The 22,927-nt window shown below is 42.5% G+C and overlaps 1 protein-coding gene across 4 annotated transcripts in view; it reads right to left on the reverse strand.

The window, feature by feature from the left end:
- Nucleotides 1–22,927, reverse strand: part of ARHGEF3 (Rho guanine nucleotide exchange factor 3) — a 295,300-nt gene that overhangs the window by 19,673 nt on the left and 252,700 nt on the right. For 3 of the 4 annotated variants that reach the window (XM_019724204.2, XM_019724206.2, XM_019724207.2), the window contains 2 exons: nucleotides 14,899–15,006; nucleotides 2,402–2,572 (listed from right to left, as the gene is read on the reverse strand). In XM_019724204.2, the coding sequence (XP_019579763.2) occupies nucleotides 2,402–2,572; nucleotides 14,899–15,006 (279 nt within the window). Of the gene's footprint in view, nucleotides 1–2,401; nucleotides 2,573–14,898; nucleotides 15,007–15,888; nucleotides 16,551–22,927 lie in introns of those variants that run through there. The other variant, XM_019724205.2, reaches the window with a different exon arrangement.

A 22,927-nucleotide genomic window follows, 5' to 3' on the forward strand; every position in this document is an offset into this window, starting at 1 on the left:
TTGACAGAAGGCAAATCTCAATACAAAGCTTTATTCCTATCAGCCACTTGTCCTGAGGCTGGAATTGTAGGAAGAATCTAATATTTTATCACTCTAAATGTCTGGTGAAGTTAATTCATTCTAAATTACTTCTCAGCCCTACACAGTACAGTAAATAAAATTAAAGGAGCTGGCTACGTGCAAGAGTGTGTAAAGGGACCGTTTCTAATTTGACTCTATTGAGTCATCATAATGTAAGAGCTATGATGTGCAGGACACATTTTCATTCTCCTCTGGGAGTCTAAACTGTCGGCAAACATTACATTATTAAAGGACTACATGTTTGTGGTGATAGTTTGGGAACTATAGTTTCTTTCAGACTAGAGGGAAGAAGTGAGTAGGCTTGGAGAACACCCTCCATTTGAGGTTGGTGGAGTGCAGGAAAACAAGTGTGCTCTCTGGGAAAGCAGGTGGAGGCAGAACACTCACGGGAGGCCAGCGCATGGTGACACCTCCCGGGGCCCAGTAAAGCCTCCACGCCATGCCCTCCAGATACTCTATCTTGTTGAAACGTTTATTTTGAAATAATTATAGACTCACATGAGAAATTTCAAAAATAGTGGCAGAGAGGTCCTAAACACCGAGTACTCAGCTTTCCCCAATGGTAGCATCTTACGCAACTATAGAACATTATTAAAACCAGGAGACGGATTGGTACAATACAATTAACTAGCCTTTATGTGGCCCTTCCTCAGATTTCCTTGTACTTCTGTTTTACTAGAGCTCATATACATACCGTGTTTCCCTGAAAATAAGTCCGGGTCTTATATTAAGGATTACTCCAAAAGATGCATTAGGGCTTATGTTCAGGGGATGTCCTCCTGAACAATCACGCTAGGGCTTATTTTCTGGTTAGGTCTTATTTTCAGGGAAACACAGTATGTAGGCCTGATTGTACTATAGCCCCCAAAAGAGGAAAACCACAGAACCCCATACTGGGATATGCTATAATCAGGTATCTGTGGTGGACTAACAGTGTCGCTGTGAAGACCCTGGGCTTTGGAGTAGCCAGGGCCTGGGTTCAATCTTGCCTCTGTAACTTTCTAGCGGGGTGACCTGTGCTCATTGTGCCTTAATATTATCTCATCGGCAGAATCAATCCTTCCCTCCTTCCTGCTATCAGATTGTACAAGTTATATATGCACACTATTAACACTTGGGAAAACACAGAAAAGTATAAAGAGAAAAAAATTGTAATTACCCATAATACTATGTTGCTAACCCTTATTAAGATTTTGCAGTATTTCCTCACAGGATTTTTTCAGTGCACACAATATTTTTGAATTCATTCATTTTTAAATAGATAATATGTTGACATGGTTCAAAATTTATAGTGCACCAATGGTACATGGTAAAAACTTTCCCTCTCACCTCCCTCTTCCAACTACCCATTTCCCTCCCAGGAGGCAACAATGTTACCAGTCCCTTGTATCCGTCTTGGAATATTTTATAGTTCTACAAGCAAATACACACACACACACACACACACACACACATTCGTTCATTTTTCTTTCATCTTTTACATAAATGGTAGCCTATTGTATACCTATTTTGTGCCTTGCTTTATCCACTTAGCCATACATATATATTATATCAGCACTTTTTGTGTTTCTACAGCTACATAGTATTCCATGTATGGACATTCATTATTTAACCATTCCCTAGTAATAGAGCTTCAGTCTCTTTCTACCACTATTATAAACATTGCTATGATGAATAACCTTACACATGCATCTTTTCATCTATGCATAAGTGCACATGGCAGCAAGATTCCTAGAAAAGAATTGCTGAGTCAAAATATAGAAAGTGTTCAAGCACTTCTTTTTCCAATGTCAAGTTCTCCACAAAAATAGATTTTCCAAGGATTTTATTAGATGGTGCACATTTGAAGTGCTTAGCACAGCCTGGCCCATCAAGCTCTCTATAAAGGGTAATATTATCATAGCCATTTAGGGCTATTGCTATAGAAAACTTACAGAGAATGAAATTAACTGGATTCCCTAGAAATGTTTTCCACAAAACTGAATCAAAGTTTCATAAACTGAATATTTTAAAACATTCTAGAAGTTGCTATCAAAATATAACTGAAGTGATTATTTTTGTGAACTCCAGAATCCTAAACACTTCTGATTCATTTTTGTAAATTCAGATTTTTACATCAGTTTCATTTTAAAGCGGGGACCACACCCACCCATCTGGATGCTGGTTTCTCAGTTCCTTAAAAGGTCTGGCATTCCCATTTGTCCTCCTATAAATGCAATGGAGGACTGATTTGGAAACTGCGGTGCAGACCCCAGCTTGGCTGACTTTCACAGTGCGCCTGGTTCTAGACACACCGCCAAACGCAGGGTCCAGGGCCTACCTCCTGACGTTTGATTTCCTTGGACGTAAGCATCTGGTTGACACACACATCGAAGGTCTCACTCCACAGCTTGCTGTCTCTTCGCTTGGTGCTCGAGGGGGCGGCATTTCTGGACCAGGGTCTCGGAGCGAGGATGTCTGGACGGCTTTCGTTTCGGAAGCTAATGGAGCGCTTAAACAATGAGAAAGAAACCTGTCAGGGGGGCAGCAGCAGGAGTGGTGGAGCATTTGAGCAGCTTCCTGTGCCTGATAAAACATAAATCAGTCACAAGAAAGACAGGACAATGCACGAGACCTTCAGGGAAGCAGGCTTGAGCCTACGTGCTAAGGAGAATGGGGCCCAGGCTGCTTTCACACACGTGCTGGGAGTATCCTTTCTGTGAGGCATGGATACAGCACAAGAACATGCACAAAAGCAGCTCTCACACCAGCGATGGACTCTACGTTTTTCCGGGGGACATCCCCACTCTTCAGAAGAACAACGGTTACCAGCAGATGTCTTTTTAAAAAAAAAAAAAAAAATCTGGCCGGCATTGTATTCTCTTCCTGCTAGGAACTGAGTCCCACTATCCTTGCGTATCCCGTGTCATATAATTTGGGTGGGGTCCCCCAGGCCTGACCAATGAGTACGCCAAAGAGTCTTTATTCCTTTGGGATTGTGAGCTCAAAAGATAACACAGTAGAAGTTTCTTACAGCAACTCTCTCTGGTCACAAAAAAAGAGTTTGTCTGCTATAGGAGAGAATAAAGCAACACACACAATGAAGGATGGAGAGAAAGGCTGATAGAGGGAAGGAAGAAGAATGCTTTACCCACACAGTTTGAGCCCCTGGATCCCACTGTGCTTGAATCCAGGAAGAGCCTCTCTTGTGAAAGGGGCTAATACATTCCCCTTTCTGTTTACATTCATCTCAGCTGACGCTCTGTCAACTTGAAAAGTACCAACTCATATACATACTAAATATCATCTTGGCAGCAAATGAGGCCTGTCCCGAGTTTTCTTATTTATAAACAGGCCCTGGTAGACTCTGGGGTGGTCTAACCTCCCAAAGTCCACCCTGGTGGCTGAAACATGCTACCACAGTGCTTTCTCTTGACAAATATGAACGATCAAGAAGAAAGCTGAGTGCATCATATTTAGCCTTCAGCCTAGAAGATTTCAACACATTTATTGGAATCTTTGCCAAATGAGGCAACTTGTCATTGAGGTATTGCTGTGCTCAAAAACCACATTCTTATTCAGCAAGTGCTCACTGCCGTGGCCTTTGCCACGTGTCTGTGGCCATTAGTGTGAAGTTCCACTCCTCAGTTTGGTACAGAAGGCCTCTTGTAATCTGACCACAGTCTATATATCTAGAATCACCTCCTGCCACTCATCCATGATTCCTCTATTCTCTAATCTTACCAGGCTATCCTACCTGGCTATCTGCCATTCCCTAAATTCATTCTGTTTTGCCATCCCACTGTGCTTTCTTCGAGCAGTCTTCTCTTCCTAGAATGCTTTCCTTTCATTTCCTAGTGGCTAACTCCTAACTTCCTCAGGCTATAACTCAAATACCTCCTCTAGGAAGGCTTTACCAATGCTCCTTCACCCTCTTCCAGAGCAATTTGGACACATCTCTGATATAGTAACAATCACATTTTATTATACTTAGTGGTCATCTGCTCTGAACTATATACTTTCTGAGGGCAGAAACTGATTTTGCATGTGACATATGTGCTATCATCGCTAAGACATTGTAAGATATTTTGAGATTCAACAACAAAATTTAAGAAAGTAATTTTAAGAGAACTCTTCAACCTAAAGGCATTGTTAAATAAGTTATAATTCATCTTGATGGAACATTACCTGGCCATTAAAACAATTTTGAGATAATTTTAACTGCTAAAAATCCCTTCTACATAAGTTAAAATAAAATCAGGATTAAAATCTGTATATGAACACTGCTTATAACTATTAAAAAATGCACATGAACAAAGACATAAAGGGAATGCCACAAAATTCTATACTGTTTCTGCCTGGCATTATAGGTAATTTTATCCTAAGTATACAAATTTTTATAATTCAAGAAAACGGAATAAATGAAAAACGTGAAAAGAAACTTTCAAGGGGCTTCAGGGTATTTTCACAACCTTCTGGAAGCAGGAAGCTAGCTCTGCTTGCAAGTACCAACACAGCTTCTCAGGCTGGCATGGGCCTCCATGAGCTCCTGGGCTCATGAATGAGCTCATGATCATTGGATCAGCCCTGGGCTGGTCAAGAAGGCACTTGCTCCAAATACACAGTTCACTAATGGTATCTCGCAAATCCCTGTGATCTCTTGAAAATAGGCCCTTACAAAGTGACCAGACTAAAGCTTGTGAATCCCCAGCACTCAGAATCAATTAGCTACAGGCACAGAAAGGTCAAAACAAGCTAAGTGAGTCATCAAATAACTCACTCATCTCAGTTAGTGGTTTGGATGCCAGCCGGGGCGGGAGTTAAAAAGCAGAAAGAGAAGAAAACACAAAAAGGAAGATTCACAACGAAAGACGTTTTCCACTTTCACTTGAGAGAATCAACCGCCCCACCTGCTATAGTTTCACTCCCTGACCAACTTCACACTCCCCTCTCCCTACCACCAGTTTGAAAGTAATTTTTCCTAATTTAACATTTTCATATACTACAAAATTGTATAAAGTTAGGTACAAATGCCCTGATTTTCCCAAGCCCACCTCCCAGAAGTAACTGCTATTAAGTTTGTTCTAGAGCTTTCCAAACCTTTTCTATGCATTTACTAACATTCACAGAAAACAGAATCTTCTCTCTTTTCACTCAGTAGTCTCCATGTTAGTACATAAGACTCGCTCTTTAAAAAAATAATTTATTGAGGTGTAATTCACATGACATAAAATTAACCACTTGTAAAGTGAACAATGCAGTGGTCTTTAGTGCGTTCACAGTGTTGTGCAACCACCACTCTTATCTAGTTCCAACACATTTCCATCTTCCAAAGTCGCTCATTCTTTTTCATGGCTGCAGAGTTAGGCACCCATGGTCTGGATGGACCATATGGATTCAATCAACCTCCAATTGATGGACATTCAAATCGTTCCCAATGTCTGGCTATTACGAAAAAGGCCTCAGTGAACAGCCTTCGTGTACTTGTGCTGGTATTTCTGTAAGGCAGATTCCTTAGGTAGAATTCCTTGGTCTAAGAGGTACTAATATTTTGACATTTGATATGCACTGTCAAATTGACCACCTAACAGTCTGTCCTCAGAAAGGTACGTGATAGTACACTTTTCCCACACTCTCATCGACAGGATATTATTATCAACCTAATAGTGAAAACAACTACACCTTAATTTCAGTTTCCTGCTTTGAGTGTGAAATTGAGCACATTTTTATGTACTTATTGAAACATTTCCCAGAGAGTTAGATTTTCTTCGATTGCAGTTTGGGGAAAAAAGAGAGATGTGAGGTCTATTGCTAAGAATTCCTCATTTTGTGTTCTCTTAGCGATTGCTGGCCTGGGGACCAAGGGACAAGGGATGGGGATGGAAATCACCAGGTATGTCACAGAGGCCATGCGTGCCTGCCCAAATTTAGCACTCCCGATGAGTTCTCTCAGATCCCCACAACCATCCTGCAAGGTGGGAGTTTATTCCTACTTTATGATGAGGAAACTGAGGCTCAGGGAGGCTAAGGTACTTGCCCAGGCAGGATCAAAACCAGATCTATTTGGATCCAAAACCTCAGCTCTTTTTATTATGGGGGCCAAACCTGCTGTCTACAAGCCAACCATGCATTATGGGGAGCCCAGCCTTCTACCGTGTTTCCCCAAAAATAAGACCAGGTCTTATATTAATTTTTGCTCCAAAAGACATATTAGGGCTTACGTTCAGGGGATGTCATCCTGAAAAGTCATGCTAGGGCTTATTTTCCGGTTAGGTCTTATTTTCGGGGAAACACGGTAGGAGTTGAGATCTAGTTAAGGAGAGAGAATGCATTGCTCAGTTGTAGAAATAATGACTGAGTGGTTGGCTCTCTGACCAGTCAAACTTCAGATTTACACCTTTATTTAGGTTGGATGAAAACAAACATTTTGTGTTTTTTAAACTTCACTTAGGAAGGGGAAGAATCCCAAAGAAGAAATAAAGAACACTGGTCAGGTGTGTGGTCAGCAGCTGGCTGGCCCTGGGGACAGCTCACAGCTAGCCAGGCCCAAGCTATGGACGGGGGTTCACAATGGCACTGACCACACCCCACGACCTACACCTATCCATCATTAATACAACTGGGCACAATTAGATGAGAGGATTGGAACTGGAGGAGGAACATGTGGCTATTACTAGGAGAAAAAAACCCTAAGAAGAGACCGCCTCTTGCGAGAAAATTAGCCATGTTCCTTTCAGTGCCCCTGCCACTGCCCGTTCCCCTGTGCTGTTTTTCTCTAATTTGACCATGTGCCATATGATATCACTTACCATTTGTTTTTGACATGTCTATTTTTTCCCAATAGAAAGTAAGCACCTTGAAGGCAAAGATATCTGTTTTGTTCATTGATGGATTCAGCAGCAACTGGCACCGAGTAGGACTTCAACAATGTTGCTTAATGAACTAATGGCATGCTGATGTGCCGGCCACTGTGAGAGGACCTTTGGGAATCCAAGAGGTAAGGATTCCTACCCGTTTTACAGACGGGGAAACGAGGCTCAGAGAGGGTGACACTTCGCTCAAGGTCATGTAGCTAATAAATGGTGTTCCAGAATTTAAACCCAAGTCAACGGTAAACTCAGAATGACATGTAGGTCGGGTCTATTTCAGTCCACCCGCTCTCCTCATTTTTAACCACTATCCCACCCTCCTTCCCTGAGGGTGATGCATGTTACGCCGTATAGATGAGCGTCAGGCTACTTCTCAGTCTATGTAAGGGATTCTCAATCTGGCCACCACTAACATTTTGGACCAGAAAAATCTTTGTTGTGTGGGGCTGTCCTGTGCATTGCAGGGTGTTTTGCAGTATCCTCACCTCTAACCACCAGATGCCAGTAGTGCCCCCACCCCAGTTGTGACAACCCAGACATCTCCAGACATTGTTGAATGTCTGTCCCCTGGGGTGAGAAACACTGGTCCACGGTGACTAGGAGAGGCTCACCTCAAAGTGAGGGACCCAGCCTTGGGAGGAACTGCATACAAAACAGAAACACATACATAGATTCTCTCTGAGTATGGGGATTCTGGACCTGGGATGAAAAATGTTGCAGGACAACCAAGAGTTTCCATGACGGAATCTGGCAGAGTAAATGAGTCAAAAACCCAAAGCTCTTAATTACTGGCAGCTAAAATAACAATGGCCATAATAGACAAACATAATGCAGATTTAGGCAATGAGTGCTCGTGTTTATGCCTGAGCTGGGTATGTGGAAGACGCAGCAGGTGCAAAAAGGGGCTGTCTGTCAGGTGGGAAAAAGGGGCCCTCTACACGTGTCAAAGGAAATGTAAACCCAGCAGGTTAGGCATGATGGAACAGATTTGGTTTGTTAATGCCGCCTGTTCAGCGGGGTGCTCCCTCACCCTTTTCCAAAAAAACAGAAGGTCTCTACAGCCAAAGATAACGTGCTCTAATAAAGAGTTCAAGCCAGGGAAATTCCCTATACTTACAATTGCTATTTTGTAGCAGATGGTTTAATATTAAATGGACTGGAAGTTAGGGTGGGGCTATGAGAGGAAAACACATTTCTATGTTGCTATTACAATGGGTTAAGCTGAAAAGTACAGTGGTTATGGCTGGGATCAGAAAATGTTCTCCAATAGCATCCTGGAGGAGTCTCTCCATAAGGCTTGATTAGAGCAATTAACTTAAATTGAGAAATAACACCTCCCAGCTGTGTGGCCTCCATCATATTTGACCCTCAGGCTAATCCTGGGAGAGGCATTGGGCAGATTCTTGTATTTTGCCCCCTTTCAATAGATGAAAAAATCCCAGTACCAGAGGATTAAGGTACTGGGACAAGGTGAGTACTGGAATAGGAACTGAGTCCAGTCTTTTGACTATAAAACATGGATTTGGATTAAGAACACAGGCTTTGGAGTAAAACAGACATGGCTTCAAGTCAACTTAATAGCCAAGGGACAGAGGAGAAGTTAATCTCTCTGGGTCTCAGTTTCTTTATCTGTAAAAGGGGCATAGTAATAAGCACCGCACAAAGTCATAGTGAGGATTAGATAAGAAAAGTATGTCAAGGGTTTAGCCAAGTGCCTGGTATGTGGGTATGTGGAAATTAGGTAAGTGGGATCTTACCTACCATTGTTGTTATAGACTGAACTGCTATCATTAGTGCTTATTTATGTGTTTCATTCACTAGCAAATAGCAGATGCATCTCTGACCTACTTGGACCAAACAGCTCCTTGAGGGATCTCCCTTAGGGTAACGTATAGGAGGAGAAAACCCCTCAGCACCAATGTTTATAAAAGCAAAAGCTCTGGAAACAGCCTAAAATGACCAACAATAGGGATTAAATAAATTACAGTGTAACCATAAAATGAAACATTGTATAGTTGTTAAAAACTTTTTTTAAATGTTTATGATGATTAATGATAATGGGAAGGTCTCACAGGTAGAGTTAAGCAAGAGAAGGAAGATCCCTACTTAAATACAAAATGTTAATAGGTGTTACCCTGATGGTGAGACTATGTGATTTTTATTTCCATCTTCATGCTTCTCTACATTTACTTTCCATAATGAAGAGATATTAACTAAGAAAATAAACAAAACCAGTAGACAAATGTGCAAGACGATGAACACCAAGTTTGAAGTGATGCCATAAGCATAAAATCACATATGTAGAATCTGGTTTAGATTAATGCACATTAAAAAACATGGAAAAAGTCACCTGATCAATTCACAATCAATCAATATAGACCAAGTGCAAGGAGAAATCTTTCTGTAGTTGGGAGAAAGTCCGAGAATGAATGAAAAGCTGAAGAAAACATTTGTTTCAGGTATGGGGGAAAAACACTGTGCAATTTGCTTAATGCAAGGAAAAAATTAGGAAGCCTTGCAGAGGCTCAGGGTAGCAGCCCAACCTCTTCACTGGGCACCATAGAATGGTTTCTGTATGATAATGGTAATGACAAAATATTCCATGAGCTGAAATGGCAATGACGACCCTCCCGCCACACAGGCAAAGAGGGAGTGAGGATCAGCAGTGAGGTGGGATGCCCCAGAACGGGATGTTTAGAGCACAGTCATTTATGATGCTGGAAAAATGGAGACAACTTAAATGTTCAACAATGGAAGAACGACGACATAAACTGGTATATTCTTTTGATGAAACACTATATAATACCCATTAAGAACCAGGTCTGTGAAAAATATTTAATGATACAAAAATATATTCTCATACGGGAAGGTTATTTTATACTGTTAAGACAAAAGCAACTTAAAAAATAGTACATCATGATTATGATTTTATTTTTTAAAAAAATACACATGCAGGTGTATATATAGTAAAAGAAAAGATTGCCTGAGTATATGCCAGAATGTTAGCAGAAGTTTTTGGTGATGGGGAGATGGCATTACATGTAACTTTTACTCCCTTTTCTGTGCTTCTCTATGTTTTTCATTTTTTAATGATGTTATATAACTGGAAAAGAAAGCACAACAGAAGGTACTTTTCAAAAAAAGAACAAATGCCTTCAAAAGTCATTCAATACAGAGTTACTTAATGATATAAAAACATTCACAGCCTCAATATCCATCAATAGGAGACTGATTATGTAAAAATTCCAAAAAAAAGTAATTTTTTGGAATAATATATATTCCATCCATTAAGATCACATTTTCCAGGAATAACTGTGATATAATGTTTCCCTTAAGCAACAGAAAAAATTCTCATCCAGCTAAATGAAAAAGGGAGGATGAAAATAAAAGTTGGAACAAAACACACCAGGCAAAGTAAAAAAAAAAGAAAGAAAAATGAAAAGCCAAGGCCAAAAGCATTACAAGAAATAAACAGAATTATTTAACTTTAATTCAGATGCATTCTCCCAAGGGACAGTAACAGTGCTAAAGAGAAACCTTTATGTATCTAACTGCATAGGTTGGAAATATGTGGGGCCAAGACCAACGGAGATGCAAGAGCAACGGATCATCCACAGTCCCCGGGGGAGGATTCATCCCAAATGAAAAGGTCACACAAAGAGAAGGCTGGATAGACTGGGAGGAACCCCAAATTAGGCTCAGAATGTGTACGTTATGTAGTTACACCTAGAATAACACTGGAAGGAAATTATTAAAATATTAAGAGGAGTTTGTTTTAGAGGGGAAGGTATATGCATTCTTCTCCCTTTCTCCTTTCCTGTATTTTTCCATAACGAACATGTACTTTTATAATGGAAAAGAAATAAAGTGCATGTTCAAAGAGAAGGCAGCGCTCAGTCACAGTGTAATGAACACCACGGGCCGCAGCACTCACTGGACTCAAATGAGTCCACCCGCTGCACACAGCTGTGACGGGGTGGTGACTGGCCGACTGGGCGAAGGCAAGCTCGCCGTCCTCCCTCCCCAGGAGGAGTGTATGCAGGCCCCTCTCAGAGCTGGGCTGCATTTTCCTCCTGGGCAGGCCAGCGAGGGGATTTATAGGCCCAGAGGGATCCAGACATCTGTGCTCCATCTACTAGCAGCGCTAGCCTCCCTGGTCAGAAGCAGACAGAGCGCCATGCTGTCGGCTGTCCCTTTCCTACTTCCACAAATGCCGCCTTTGTGCTGAGGCCCAAGCCCCCAGTCCATATGGGGCACAGGGGAGGCAGGAGAGAACAAGTCCTACAGTGTCTTCCTGGATGGCTGCTGCGAGGACCACTCCATTTGTGACTGGGTTTTTAACGTTTTTGGAAGTGGCTGCCAGCCCCAAGCTCTCATGCCATCCTCCTCCTGGGCTAACCTGTGGTCTCCTGAGGAGCCAGGAGAAGGACAGCTAAGTGGTCCATTATTGATTAAAGCATCATGTTTGGGTGTGTGGGCCTCAGTCATCTCTTCTCCTATAATAAAAGGAGCCCAACCTGAGAGAAGTAACTGGATAACCAAAGGGATAGTGTGACTCTAAGGGGCCAGGAGCCAAGGACGAGGGGTACAGGGGCAGAAAACCACGCTGCTCAATCACAGCCTTGAAAAGGTATTGGTAATACGTACATATGGGTAAGAAACGAATGACGGCTGAGAGGTTTGGGGCAGCCCCTACACTTCTTGCTTTCTTTTCCTCTCCTTTTAGAGTGGGCATCAAGACCGTAGGCAAAATGGGCAAGAACGTGAAGTTGGCCCACTGAGTACCCCTCGGGGGCCTGCGTCCCTTCTCACCTCATCCTCCCTGCTTCTCAGGCTGCATTAGCATCCTATATCATTCTAGCTGGTCAGGGAAGCAATAAAATCATGAGAATATTATTGAGATGCTAAGACTGGAAAGAATTCTGCAGAATTTGCGCGGCACGCCCCAAGATGACTGACGAAAATATTTGGGGGACAATATGGCATTCTTCATGGTTTGCAGATCACCCTGCAAACTTGGCTGTCTAACTCTGCATACCATCCCAGGGGCATATTCCCAGTGGCTGACCTCCCCAAGGACACGTTCACAACCTAAGCACATTGCTTAAGTTCTCTCTGTGTCTATGGACATAACCATTATGAATAACTGTTTTGCCTCTGCCAGTTTGTTTCTGTCCATAAATGGAGCCTGGAGTTACCTATCATGGTATTTGAAAAGAGTGAATAAAAAATTATTTTGTTATTAAAAAAAACTTTGAGGTTTTAGAAACCAATTTCCACATGTCAGATCCCTCACTCGGGTCTGGCTTTCTCATCCTTGCTTAGCCTCAGTCTGTTGGATTTCAGACATGGCTTGATGTCTTTCTGTTCCCAGTTCTCTAGGTCAATGCAAATTTTCAAGGTGATCAAATATTTCATGCAGTGTTCCCAGTGTAGGATCTGTGTAGGGCAGAAATGGGAAAAGAAATAAAGGTTGCCCAGGAAGCAACTGAAGGAAAGATATTGAAGGTATGACAGTGGAGGATCTTAAAGCAACACGTAGTCAGGGCTGGGCTGTGGTAGGAGGCAGAGGCAGTGCTCTCCTTAGACCCAGGAGCACAAACAGAGTCTACAGGCAGGCAAGATAATGACAGTAAGTGAAGGGGCCAGGTGTTAAGGCGACAACTGGGAGAAGTGGGGACATCTGTAGGTGACAGTTGGCTGGCTCCTCAGGTCCAGCTCATTACTGCCATGTGGGAAAACAGGCCCAGCACTGCCAGGTCTTCCAATTCCTCAAGAGAATTCAGAAGTCCAGATTCTTACATGGACTGTTTGGAGTTTTAAACGTTAGGTCAAAACACCACGCAGCCAAACAAAACACAACTTGAGGGCCAGATGTGGCCATGAAATTGTCAGAAGGCAACTCTATCTGGAATGTGAGCAATACGAGGGCAGAAGTAGAGCCAGGTGCATGATGAGGCCCACTCAATACTCGTGGGATAAGGGAGGCCCTTCCTGGGAAGAGGGGGGGCTGGCCTAGGAGAGACAATGGGAAGACATGGCTGGCGACATGGAGGTCTTGTAATCGAGCAGGGAAATACTACAGTGTGAATGAACTTGAGCCCACAGCCACTGGGATGGAAAGGAAAGGGTAAATAGCAGTAGACAGGCTAAAGAATTTTTGAAAAGCAGAACTCAGTGAAAGACCAGATGTGCAGGTCTGGAGCGGTGATGAATCTTCCAGGGGAAACCTGCGATGAACTTGGCCAGAAGGCTGAGGGACTGGTCCCAGCGGAGAGAAGATAAACACATTTTTCTCCACTAGCTTCAAAGCCCTTCATCTGGTTCCCCCAGATTACCTTATTTTTTTTCCTCCTCTGTTCTCCTACAGAGGGGATCAGGGAATACCCAGGGGCTCAGAGGGCCATGCACCGAGAGAAAGAGCCAAACCTACAGCTAATTACATGATGAGGTGTTCATTCAGGAGAAACTGTTAGCAGAGTTAATAGAGGAATGGGCAGGATGGGGGATAAGCATTGGAGAGGAGTGGCGTCTACAGGAAAGTGCAGAGAACAGCTTGGGCTACGCCGAGTCACAGCACATTGGCTGAATGGTGTGGAAGCGATGACGGAGATGGGGGATGAGGGACACTACAGTGGTTCTCAAGTCATAGATTGTCATAACATGGGACAGGCCTTGGGTTTCAATCCACAATTTTCTTAATGACTCACAAAGGTAAGATAAAAATGCTATAAAGAAAAGTATTCCGGACAAGTGAGAAATGGCAGACTCAAGACTTCTCAGCTAAACAAGGTGAGCCTTTTCATGGCATGACGTTGGTGGGCCTCAGTCTACAAGGGGATTTTTATGATTATCGAATTAGGTACAAGGCCTTGGAGAAATCTCGATTTTCACTTTAAAAGATAAACTTTATCAGGAGTTTATGAATTAGAACAAGTACAACCACTTGTTAACCAAAGGATTGTTACAGTAGATATTATCTACTATTTAGTTACTACATAGCTAACTAATTAGCGAACTAGATTGCCAACTAAGGGCCAAGGCAATAAACTAAGTCCTTTAAATGCACTATCTTGTAAATCTTTACAATGCTCCTACAAAGGAGCTGTGGCATCACCCCCAGTATACCCACTAGGAATAAAAACAAGACCTAGAGATGTGAAGTCATCTGCCCAAAGTGACAAAGTCTTTGAGTGACAGAGCCAAGGTCAGAGCTGAGCTACTTCCCCTCCAGAGCCCTTGTTCTAAGCCAGGGGTCAGTAAACATTTTCTGGGAAAGGCCAGATGTATTTTTGGTCTTGCGGGCAATATGGTCTCTGTCACAACTCTTCAACTCTGCCACAACCGTGCAAAAGCAGTGCTAGCCAACACATAAACATGTGGGCATGCCTGTGTTCTCACCAAACTTTATTTACAGACACCGAAATTTGAATTTCATGTAATTTTCACATGTTGTGAAATATCAGTCCTCTTTTGCTTCCTCCCCACCACTCCCACCAGACATTTTAGAAAGTGAAAACCATTTCTAGCTCATGGGCCATAAGAACACAGAAGGTAGACTGAATTTTTTTCCATGTGCTATAATTTACAGACCCCAATCTAAGCCACGAGGCTCTCTTGCCCGCCAGCTCGTGTCATGTGCTGGTTTCCCTAGAAGGCCCATAGATATCTTAGAACAAAACGTGTGAGAGCGCGTCTGGATGGGGTGCACGACTCGGAAATACGACTGTGAGGAAAGACCTGATAGTGATCACTCCTCATGTTACCTCGCAAAGGACTCTGCCCCACCCCAGGTTACAACCTGAAAATACCTCTTTCTTCCTTGCAGTAGGCCTCACTTGCTCCCTTCGATTGAACTAAACCTTGATTCGGGCCAATGTGAAACCAGGGCAGGTTCTGGGTAAAAGAGAAATGTCCCTTCCTGCGTAACAGATTTTCTGCAAACACGAGCCCACCATGTCCTTCTTACCTGCAGCGTTTGGCTGAAGCGCTTTAACGGAGTGGCCTTCACAGGAGGGATGAGGTTTGCTAGTGACGTGACTCTGGAAAGGGGTTTGACCCGTTTATTACTAGGCTCCTGTAGGTTTAAAAAAAAAAAAAAGGAAAATGTCAAGGTCAATTATGAAGACAATGTAACTCCATCATCTAGTTGTGCCCACTCCACGAGCTGCTGGCTGCACACAGATCTGTGGAATGTAAACCGTGCCCTGTCTCACTCCAGCTCTGTGGAGATGACCTGGCTGAGGAGCCAGGCAAGGAGAAATAGCAGGGGGATGTCAACTGACGCAGCATCTGAGCAGACAGCAAATGGGCCCGTGTCTGCTCGTTACCCCTCACTCCCAGTATCTGCCAGCTTTTAATTTAGGAGCTTCCATTCAGTAAAATCATTCTCCCCAACCCCTCCTGTAGAGAAAAACTGCCTCAGATCTTCCAGCCAATGACCTTGTTGGGAAGTTGTCTTTTGATGCTTCTGGTTATATCTTTTTCAAAAACCTTTTCCTCACCTTGCCTGCAGCCACTCTCCAAATTTCTTTCATGCAATGGCTTTTCCAAACCACAAAGAATATTTGTTTTTTATTTATTTAACTAAATTTAAAAACATGTTTTTAAATAACTTCTTCTATTACTGGGCTCTTAGGAAAGCATATTTGTATCCTCAGAATACTTGAAATGTACAGATTGCTACTTATAACAACCAGACAGCAAAAGAAACTGTGCAAAGAGAAAACCCTACCATGGGCATTGGTTTTTATATTACATATAGCCACAAGTTTTGAAAATCACCTCCACATAAAACATGTGCAAATCTGTAAGTTACCCCAAACCAAGCTGATGAGTGCAAGGGAGCCTATCAATTCTAGTGACTTCCTGCAGATGAGAATTACACAAATAAAAACAACAGGCTGAAAGAGAGAGACGAAAGACAAAAACACCTTACAAAGACAAAGAGAACAGTTACCCTTGTCTTCCTAAGCTCCATCTGACCTGCGGTCGATGCTGGACAGCACATGAAGACCCCAAATGTTGATGGGAAAAGCCAAACGTGCCAAATGTTGTGGTGAACCTCAGTCATTTCCAGACAGAACCTCAAGATGCTCATCTTTCTTTTTCAGCCATGGCTTGCTTTCCAAGTTTCAAGGGTTAAGCCAGAACTTAGGATTCTCTAGGACATCCCCGCAGGGTGTTTTAAACATAGTAGGTCCTTGGAAAAATCTTGCCTGAATTTGGAATTCTGCAGAGAAATTCTCATGTCATTTTATGCCCTTGCCAGCCTCAGAAATCAGAAGCCTTTTTTGACATAGACACCTCCTTTCTGGCATTTAAATAGAAAAATTCAAGAAGAAAAGTGTAAAAACAATTTCACAATGTGTCCAGGAGGGACTTCACGATTCCTCGAAGCCGTAAAATACTTTTCCAAGACAAAAAACGAATCCAGGCTGCTGGGTACCTCTCCAGCTTCTAGGCTGGCTGAGCTAAACAGACAGCAGGAAACTCTCCAAACACGGGGAAGGCTCAGTTCCAAAACACAAAGGATGAATCTCCCCACACGAGAGACATCGCATCATCGTTATCGAAGTGCCTTAGAGAAAGATCCAATAGCCCTGCTGTTTCCAGGTGACAGTGCCCTTCAGCATGCGCCCTGTCCACTTCCTGGCGCCTGAGCATCTGTCCCCAGCAGAGGTTTTTTTTAAAAATATTTTTTACGTCAGAGCTGCTCCACCAGCATAATGAATCCACGTGCATGCACACACACACACGTGCATACACGCACACACGCGCACACACACACAAAAGCACATGCACACACATACACGCACGCACTCATACACGTAAATACACACACACAGGCTCTCAAGCATCCCCTGGATTTCTCTAAATGGTTCCTGCCTTGGGCTGGAAATGCCAGCATTGTGATATCACCACCTTTGGTGGCACAAACTGCATTGCAGCAAGCGAGACGGGAGATTTCCTGGGGGAGCAGGACTTGGTCTCAGATAACCCTGCATGCACCTCAAAGTCCGGAGACTCCTGGGTCTCTGTTTCTTTAATGGCTAAAGCTGCCGGGTCATAGAGTCTGTATCAGAATGGGGAGATTGAAGGGTAAATGCCAAGTAGGTTCTTTTGCTTTAAAAAGGGACAGGGAGCAATGCACGCTTGGCAGGACAGGGGAAGATTCAGCTCTGTTCCACCTGCTGTGTCATCTTTTCTAAAGTTCTGCTGACTTTGTTGTCCATTTTACATGACCCAGTCAGACGGGTGTTTTCTGCACAGCTACAAGACATATGCATGATGCAAATGCTGGCCCCTCTGCAGGTTGTGTGCAATGCTGCTATATGAGATTGTAATTAAAACTCCTTTCCTAAGGCAGACACCATTTGGAAGTAAACATCAGGCTGTTCTCTGGCAATCTGACATTCCCAAGTAACAAACAATCGAACCAGAAACTATTGCTGTGTGATTTAGTGCTATGACCCAGCAAAGCAGGCAGGTGCAATTTGACAACCAGAACATTTACAGGTTGCTGGATCTATGGAGGAGGCTTTACGCCTGACCCAAATGAGCAAAGTATGAATGATGGTGTTCTCCTTGAGAGCTTCAGTAAGACTAAGAGATTAAAAAAATTCATGGTCTACTTTGATTTTCTTTTCCATTTACTCAGTATGTCTCCAGCTACATTTTACTGCTGTCTAAAAAGAACCCTCCTGGAAAATGTTTCCAGATTTTAGTTAAATAGCTCTACGGAGCACTAGCAAATGCAACACCAGGATGCTTTCCGGCTTTACAGAGAGATGACAGAATACAACCTGCAGAGGCTTCCTAGCCCAACAACTCGGCTGCCAGACAAAGCTGGGCAAGGTCAGTGCTAAACCCAGGAACACAGTGTTCCATTTCAAGTGCAGACACCACCCACACCATGCAATTTTAAGACAGGGCAGGATGGCATCTCACTACAGAGGTTTAAAAAAAAAAAGGAAAAGGCACTGAGTGTTTTGTGTAGGCAGCATTTTCTGAATAACCATTCTGTTGCATCTTTTTCAGGCCTTATAGCTTGTTTTTCTTGTCTTATTGCACTGGCTAGGACCACCTGTACATTGTTGATTACAAGCTGAGATCGTAGGTACACTAGTCTAATTCCTGAACTAAAGTGATTATTATGAAGATTTCATCATTAAGTATTATGTTTGTTGAGAGCACGGAAGCCCTTTATCAAGTAGAAAAAGTTCCCTTCTATGTTAAGTTTGCTGTGAATTTTTATCATGAATAAGCATTAACTTTTTATCAAATGTTTTCATCTTTTCAGAGGACAAGGAAGGGGAAAAAAGGAAGGAAAAAAGGAAGGAAGGGGTGGGAGGAAGGGAAAGTGAGAATGAAGAAAGGCATGGAGGTCATTTTTCATAAAGGAATTGATTCAGCAATGTAAAATATCTCTTGTACTGGAACTACAAACAAAGGGGAATAAAGCATTCCATGCAATTTTATTTTCAATGTGGGCTTTTAATTAAGTAGATTTTATTATTTCTTCCCTAGGGGATACAATAATTTTTATTTTCTCCTCATTTTCCCTCCCAAGAGATAAAAACCGAAGCAGATTATATACAATGTAAGAAAATGCCTATCATATCAATATGATCTAGCATAATTTTTTATTCCTTCAAAAATAGTTCCATTCTAATAGGCATGGCACACAGGAAACCCTCATTCATTCTCCCTGCACATTTTTGCAGCCAGAATGGGGTTGGGTGCAGAAGGAGGGTCTTACACATCATGTCTTTGGGTGCCCTGAGACTCTACCTTCACTGAGTCATAAATGTGGCCCAGAAAGGGCCAGAAACACAGCCATTGGTGCCGGGCTTAGACTGCTCGACTGCAAGGCAGCACGGCTCTTGGCTGCTCTACACCTGGCCAGAAGCAAGGGAAAATCAATTGTGCCAGCAGATGCTTCTGCCCATGAATTGATGGAATCATAAAAAATGTCTTTCAAATGCTTACAAATACCAGGAAAGCAGGGCTCCATCTGTGTGGCAGGAGGTGTGCTGGGAACTTCACACATAGGGGTCGAGTTTCATCCACCTGGTAACCATGTAGAATGCTTCCATCTTCACGTTAAAAAGGAAGTTACAATCTCAGAGTGTAACTCAGAGAAGCTCTAGCATCATTACATAATAATAACGAGCTAATGTTTGTTGTAGGGACTCTTCTCAGTGCTTTACAGATACTAATTTATTCCTCTGAACATCCCTCCAAGGCAGCTACTATTACAATCCACATTTTAAAGATGGGGAAACTGAGGCACAAAGTGAGCAATTCACTTAAAATCACTCAGTTAAAAAGGTAGGCAGGATTTAAATCTAGGCAGGCTGGCTCCAGAACCCATGTCCTACACCAGGGCTTGGCTATAAACGGTATATAAATAAATTAGTGTGGCTATGTCCCATTAAACCTTGATTTGTAGACATTAAAATTGAATTTCATATAATTTGGACATATCACAAAATATTATTTTTCTTTTGCTTTTTTCAATCATTAAAAAATATAGAGGCATTCTGAGCTTGAGGGCTGTAGGAAGTGGGCCATATTTGGCACACGGGCCATAGTTTGCTGACCATTCCCCCTCACTACTGCTGGCTTCATAGGAGTCATGTCCTGGGTCAGGGGTCCTAAGCCTTGGCTTTGGGTACTGTGACATACCAGGCACAGCACCCTCCCACAGGGACATGTGGACAGCCCTCAGCTCCAGCAGAGAGCACAGACTCGATGTGCATCTTCTTCCTGGAGCTGGGTGTGCAGGGTCCTCTCCTCGAGAGCGGGGGATGTATCTGACACACCTTTTATGTGAGTAAATGCCATCCTACTGCATTGTATTCTCTCAATTTTTCAAACAAATCAGCCCAAGAAAACATAAACTTTCCCTGACCAACCATTAATGTATACAAATAAAGGACATAAAAAATGATACGATCCCTGGGACCTGCCTCAAAGGAATATGGGGGTTTGGGGTGAAGGGATGTGTAGGAAACAGGATTGATCACAAGTTGGTAACTGTCAAAACTGGGGGCCGGGCACATGACTATGTCTATGGTACATGATCAAAACTCTCACGATATAAATATTTATTTTAATGGACAGAAAACTTTTTTGCAAATGTACCAGTGAATGCCAAACTGGAGCAGACGGGTACCATCTGAAGTTTTTATGCCAGTTGTTAGCGAGGGCCTAGTGAGAAAAGACACTAAAGAGACAGACATTGAATGTAATTAAAAGAAACCTGGTAAAATGGGGGGGAAAAATCCCACTACCGAATTTAAATAATTCTCAACTAATATAGACCAGAACAGGGAAAGGTCCACATAGCTGTGAGATCAAAGCTGGGAGGGCTACCTCGAAACATTTAAAGACGAGCAACCCCACAGAGAGGCATGCATCATCCCAGCAGCCAGGCTCCCTAAAGTTTGTTTTAAACTACTGACTGTTTTCATTTGCTCTCATTAAGAAACCCAACAACAGGTTCCCGATCACTGAACTCCAGGACAGAAAACAATCTGGTGGAGTTCAACTCTGACTTACCTTAGAAATATACACAGAAAATAGGGGCCATTCAAGATCAGACTGCACATGGAGGGGAGACCCCTGTTCTGTTGTATCTATTTTAATTTGTGAGTATGCTGTGCTTTCCCCATGACTGCCTCCGTTCTCGTCATTCCTACAATAGCAGCATCTTCTCCTAAGAAAGCTAAGACCTCCCATCCTTGCCAGATCCTCACTCCTGCTCTGATCAGATAAATACAAAGCTCATTACGCTACAATTGCCTCAACTTTACCACCCCCTTCCTTAGGGGTAAAGGGCGGTTCACACTGTTTTACAGATTATGACCAAGATTCTCACCCTTCAAAACTTCTAGGTCACCACAAATATTCTGGTGTTCTCACTTCCTTTGACACCTCCTATTGCCAAGGCCTTCCCACCCTCTCTGGTCTCTCACTGACTCGCTGGCAAATTCTTTTACTCCTGCCTCTGCCTCCTTCCAAGCCATAAGCTTTACTTCAAATGGCCCCAATCCTCCTCTTTGGGAGGACTTGACAGCTTGCTTTCTATCTTGCCCCTCAAAGAATTCCTGCAGATCCTGGTGAATGTTTTTTTTCTAACTAAATGATTGAGAATGAGCCATATATATAATAATAATAAATCTATCTAATCATCCATCTATCTACTTTAGTCTGGCTATCATACTTACTAGCTGGGTGATCCTGGGCCAAGCTACTTGCTCACAGTTTCTTCAGCTGAAAAAAGGGAAAATAATCCTCTCATAACACCGTAGTGAGAATTCTGTGGGTCAGGGCTATCATTTATTGGAAACTTACAATCCGTGTCAGGCACTGGGCTAAGAACTTTACATGAATTTGCTCACAGCATCATCAGAACATCCTATGAGAGAGCTTGTATCATTATCCCCATTTTACAGATGAGTAAGCCGAGGTTCAATGAGCATAAGTACTTATACAGGTCATATATCTCAGGTGGCAAAGGTAAGATGTGGATCATATACTGGACCATACACCTCTGCTACACTATTCTGCCCAGGGAATAACTATTCTGCTCAAGACATAAGATGAGCACATAGCACAGTGCTTTCTAAAAAGCAAGCTCTCAATTAACAGAGCCTGAAATATGACTAAAAATTCGTATGTTTTTACCAGATTCTTTTTTCTCCACCTTCCCTTTGCCTCTAAGAACCGGCGAATTTGTCTGATCACTCAATGTATGCACTCTCTTTTTTTTTAAAAAAAATTGATTTTGAAATAATTTTAGATTTATAGAAGAGTTGCAAAAATAGTACAGCGTGTTCCTGTGCACTCTTCACCCCACTTCCTCTAATGTTAGCATCTTACATAACATGGTACATTTATCAAAACTAAGATATTAACATTGCTACAACATTATTAACTGAACTACTAAAGCAGTTATTGGGGTTTCACCAGTTTCCCCACTAATGTCCCTTGTGTTTCAAGATCACTTTGTCTTTCATGACATTGATACTTTTGAAGAGTACTGGCCAGTTTTTTGTAGAATGCCTCTCAATTTAGAGTTGTGTGATGTTTTCTCATGATTAGATTCAGATGATACATTTTTGGTAAGAATATAATAGAAGTGATATGCCCTTCTCAGTACAGCATATTGGGGTACATTATGTCACTGTATCTTATTACTGGTGATGTTAACCTCAACCAGCTGGTTAACGTGGTGTTATGGGTTGAATTGTGCCTTCTCACCCCCCAAAAAGAAACACCAGATATGTTGAAGTTCTACCCCGAACCTGTGAATGTGACCTAACTTGGAAATAGGGTCTTTGCAGATGTAATCAAATTAGGATGAAGTCATACTAGGTTATAGTGGGGCTTAAATCCAATCACTGGTGTTCTTATAAGGAGGGAGATTTAGACAGAGACACACAAGGAGAATACGATGTGATGAATAAGACAGAAAGTGGAGTGCTTCATCGGCAACCCAAAGACCACCAAAGATTGACTGCAAATACCGGAAGCTATGAAGAGGCAAGAAAGGATTCTCCTGCAGGGAGCATGGCCCTGCTGACACCTTGATTTCAGCACTTTGTTACAGCAGCCCCATGAAACTAATACAGGTGCATCTGCCAGATTCATCGATTGTAAAGTTACTACTACAGCAGTCCCCCCTTATCTGTGGAAGATGTGTTCCAAGACCCCCCGTGGATGCCTGAAACCGTGGATAGTACTGAACCGTGGATAGTACTGAACAACATGCGTATACATACTATGTTTTTTTTTCCCTATATATACACATCTATAATAAAGTTTAATGCCTTTTCCATCTTGACTAAGCACTTAGGTACTGCAGCCATAACGTCCAGTTTTAAGTGTGACCAAAAAAACTAGCACAAATTTCTTTTTCCTTCTTTAGAATTTAACTGATAGAGGATTTGTTCTTACTGCAAAGCTTAGCAACCTCGGGATATCATTTT

This window comes from Rhinolophus sinicus, linkage group LG10 (assembly GCF_036562045.2).
Source record: "Rhinolophus sinicus isolate RSC01 linkage group LG10, ASM3656204v1, whole genome shotgun sequence".
Classification (NCBI taxonomy): domain Eukaryota; kingdom Metazoa; phylum Chordata; class Mammalia; order Chiroptera; family Rhinolophidae; genus Rhinolophus; species Rhinolophus sinicus.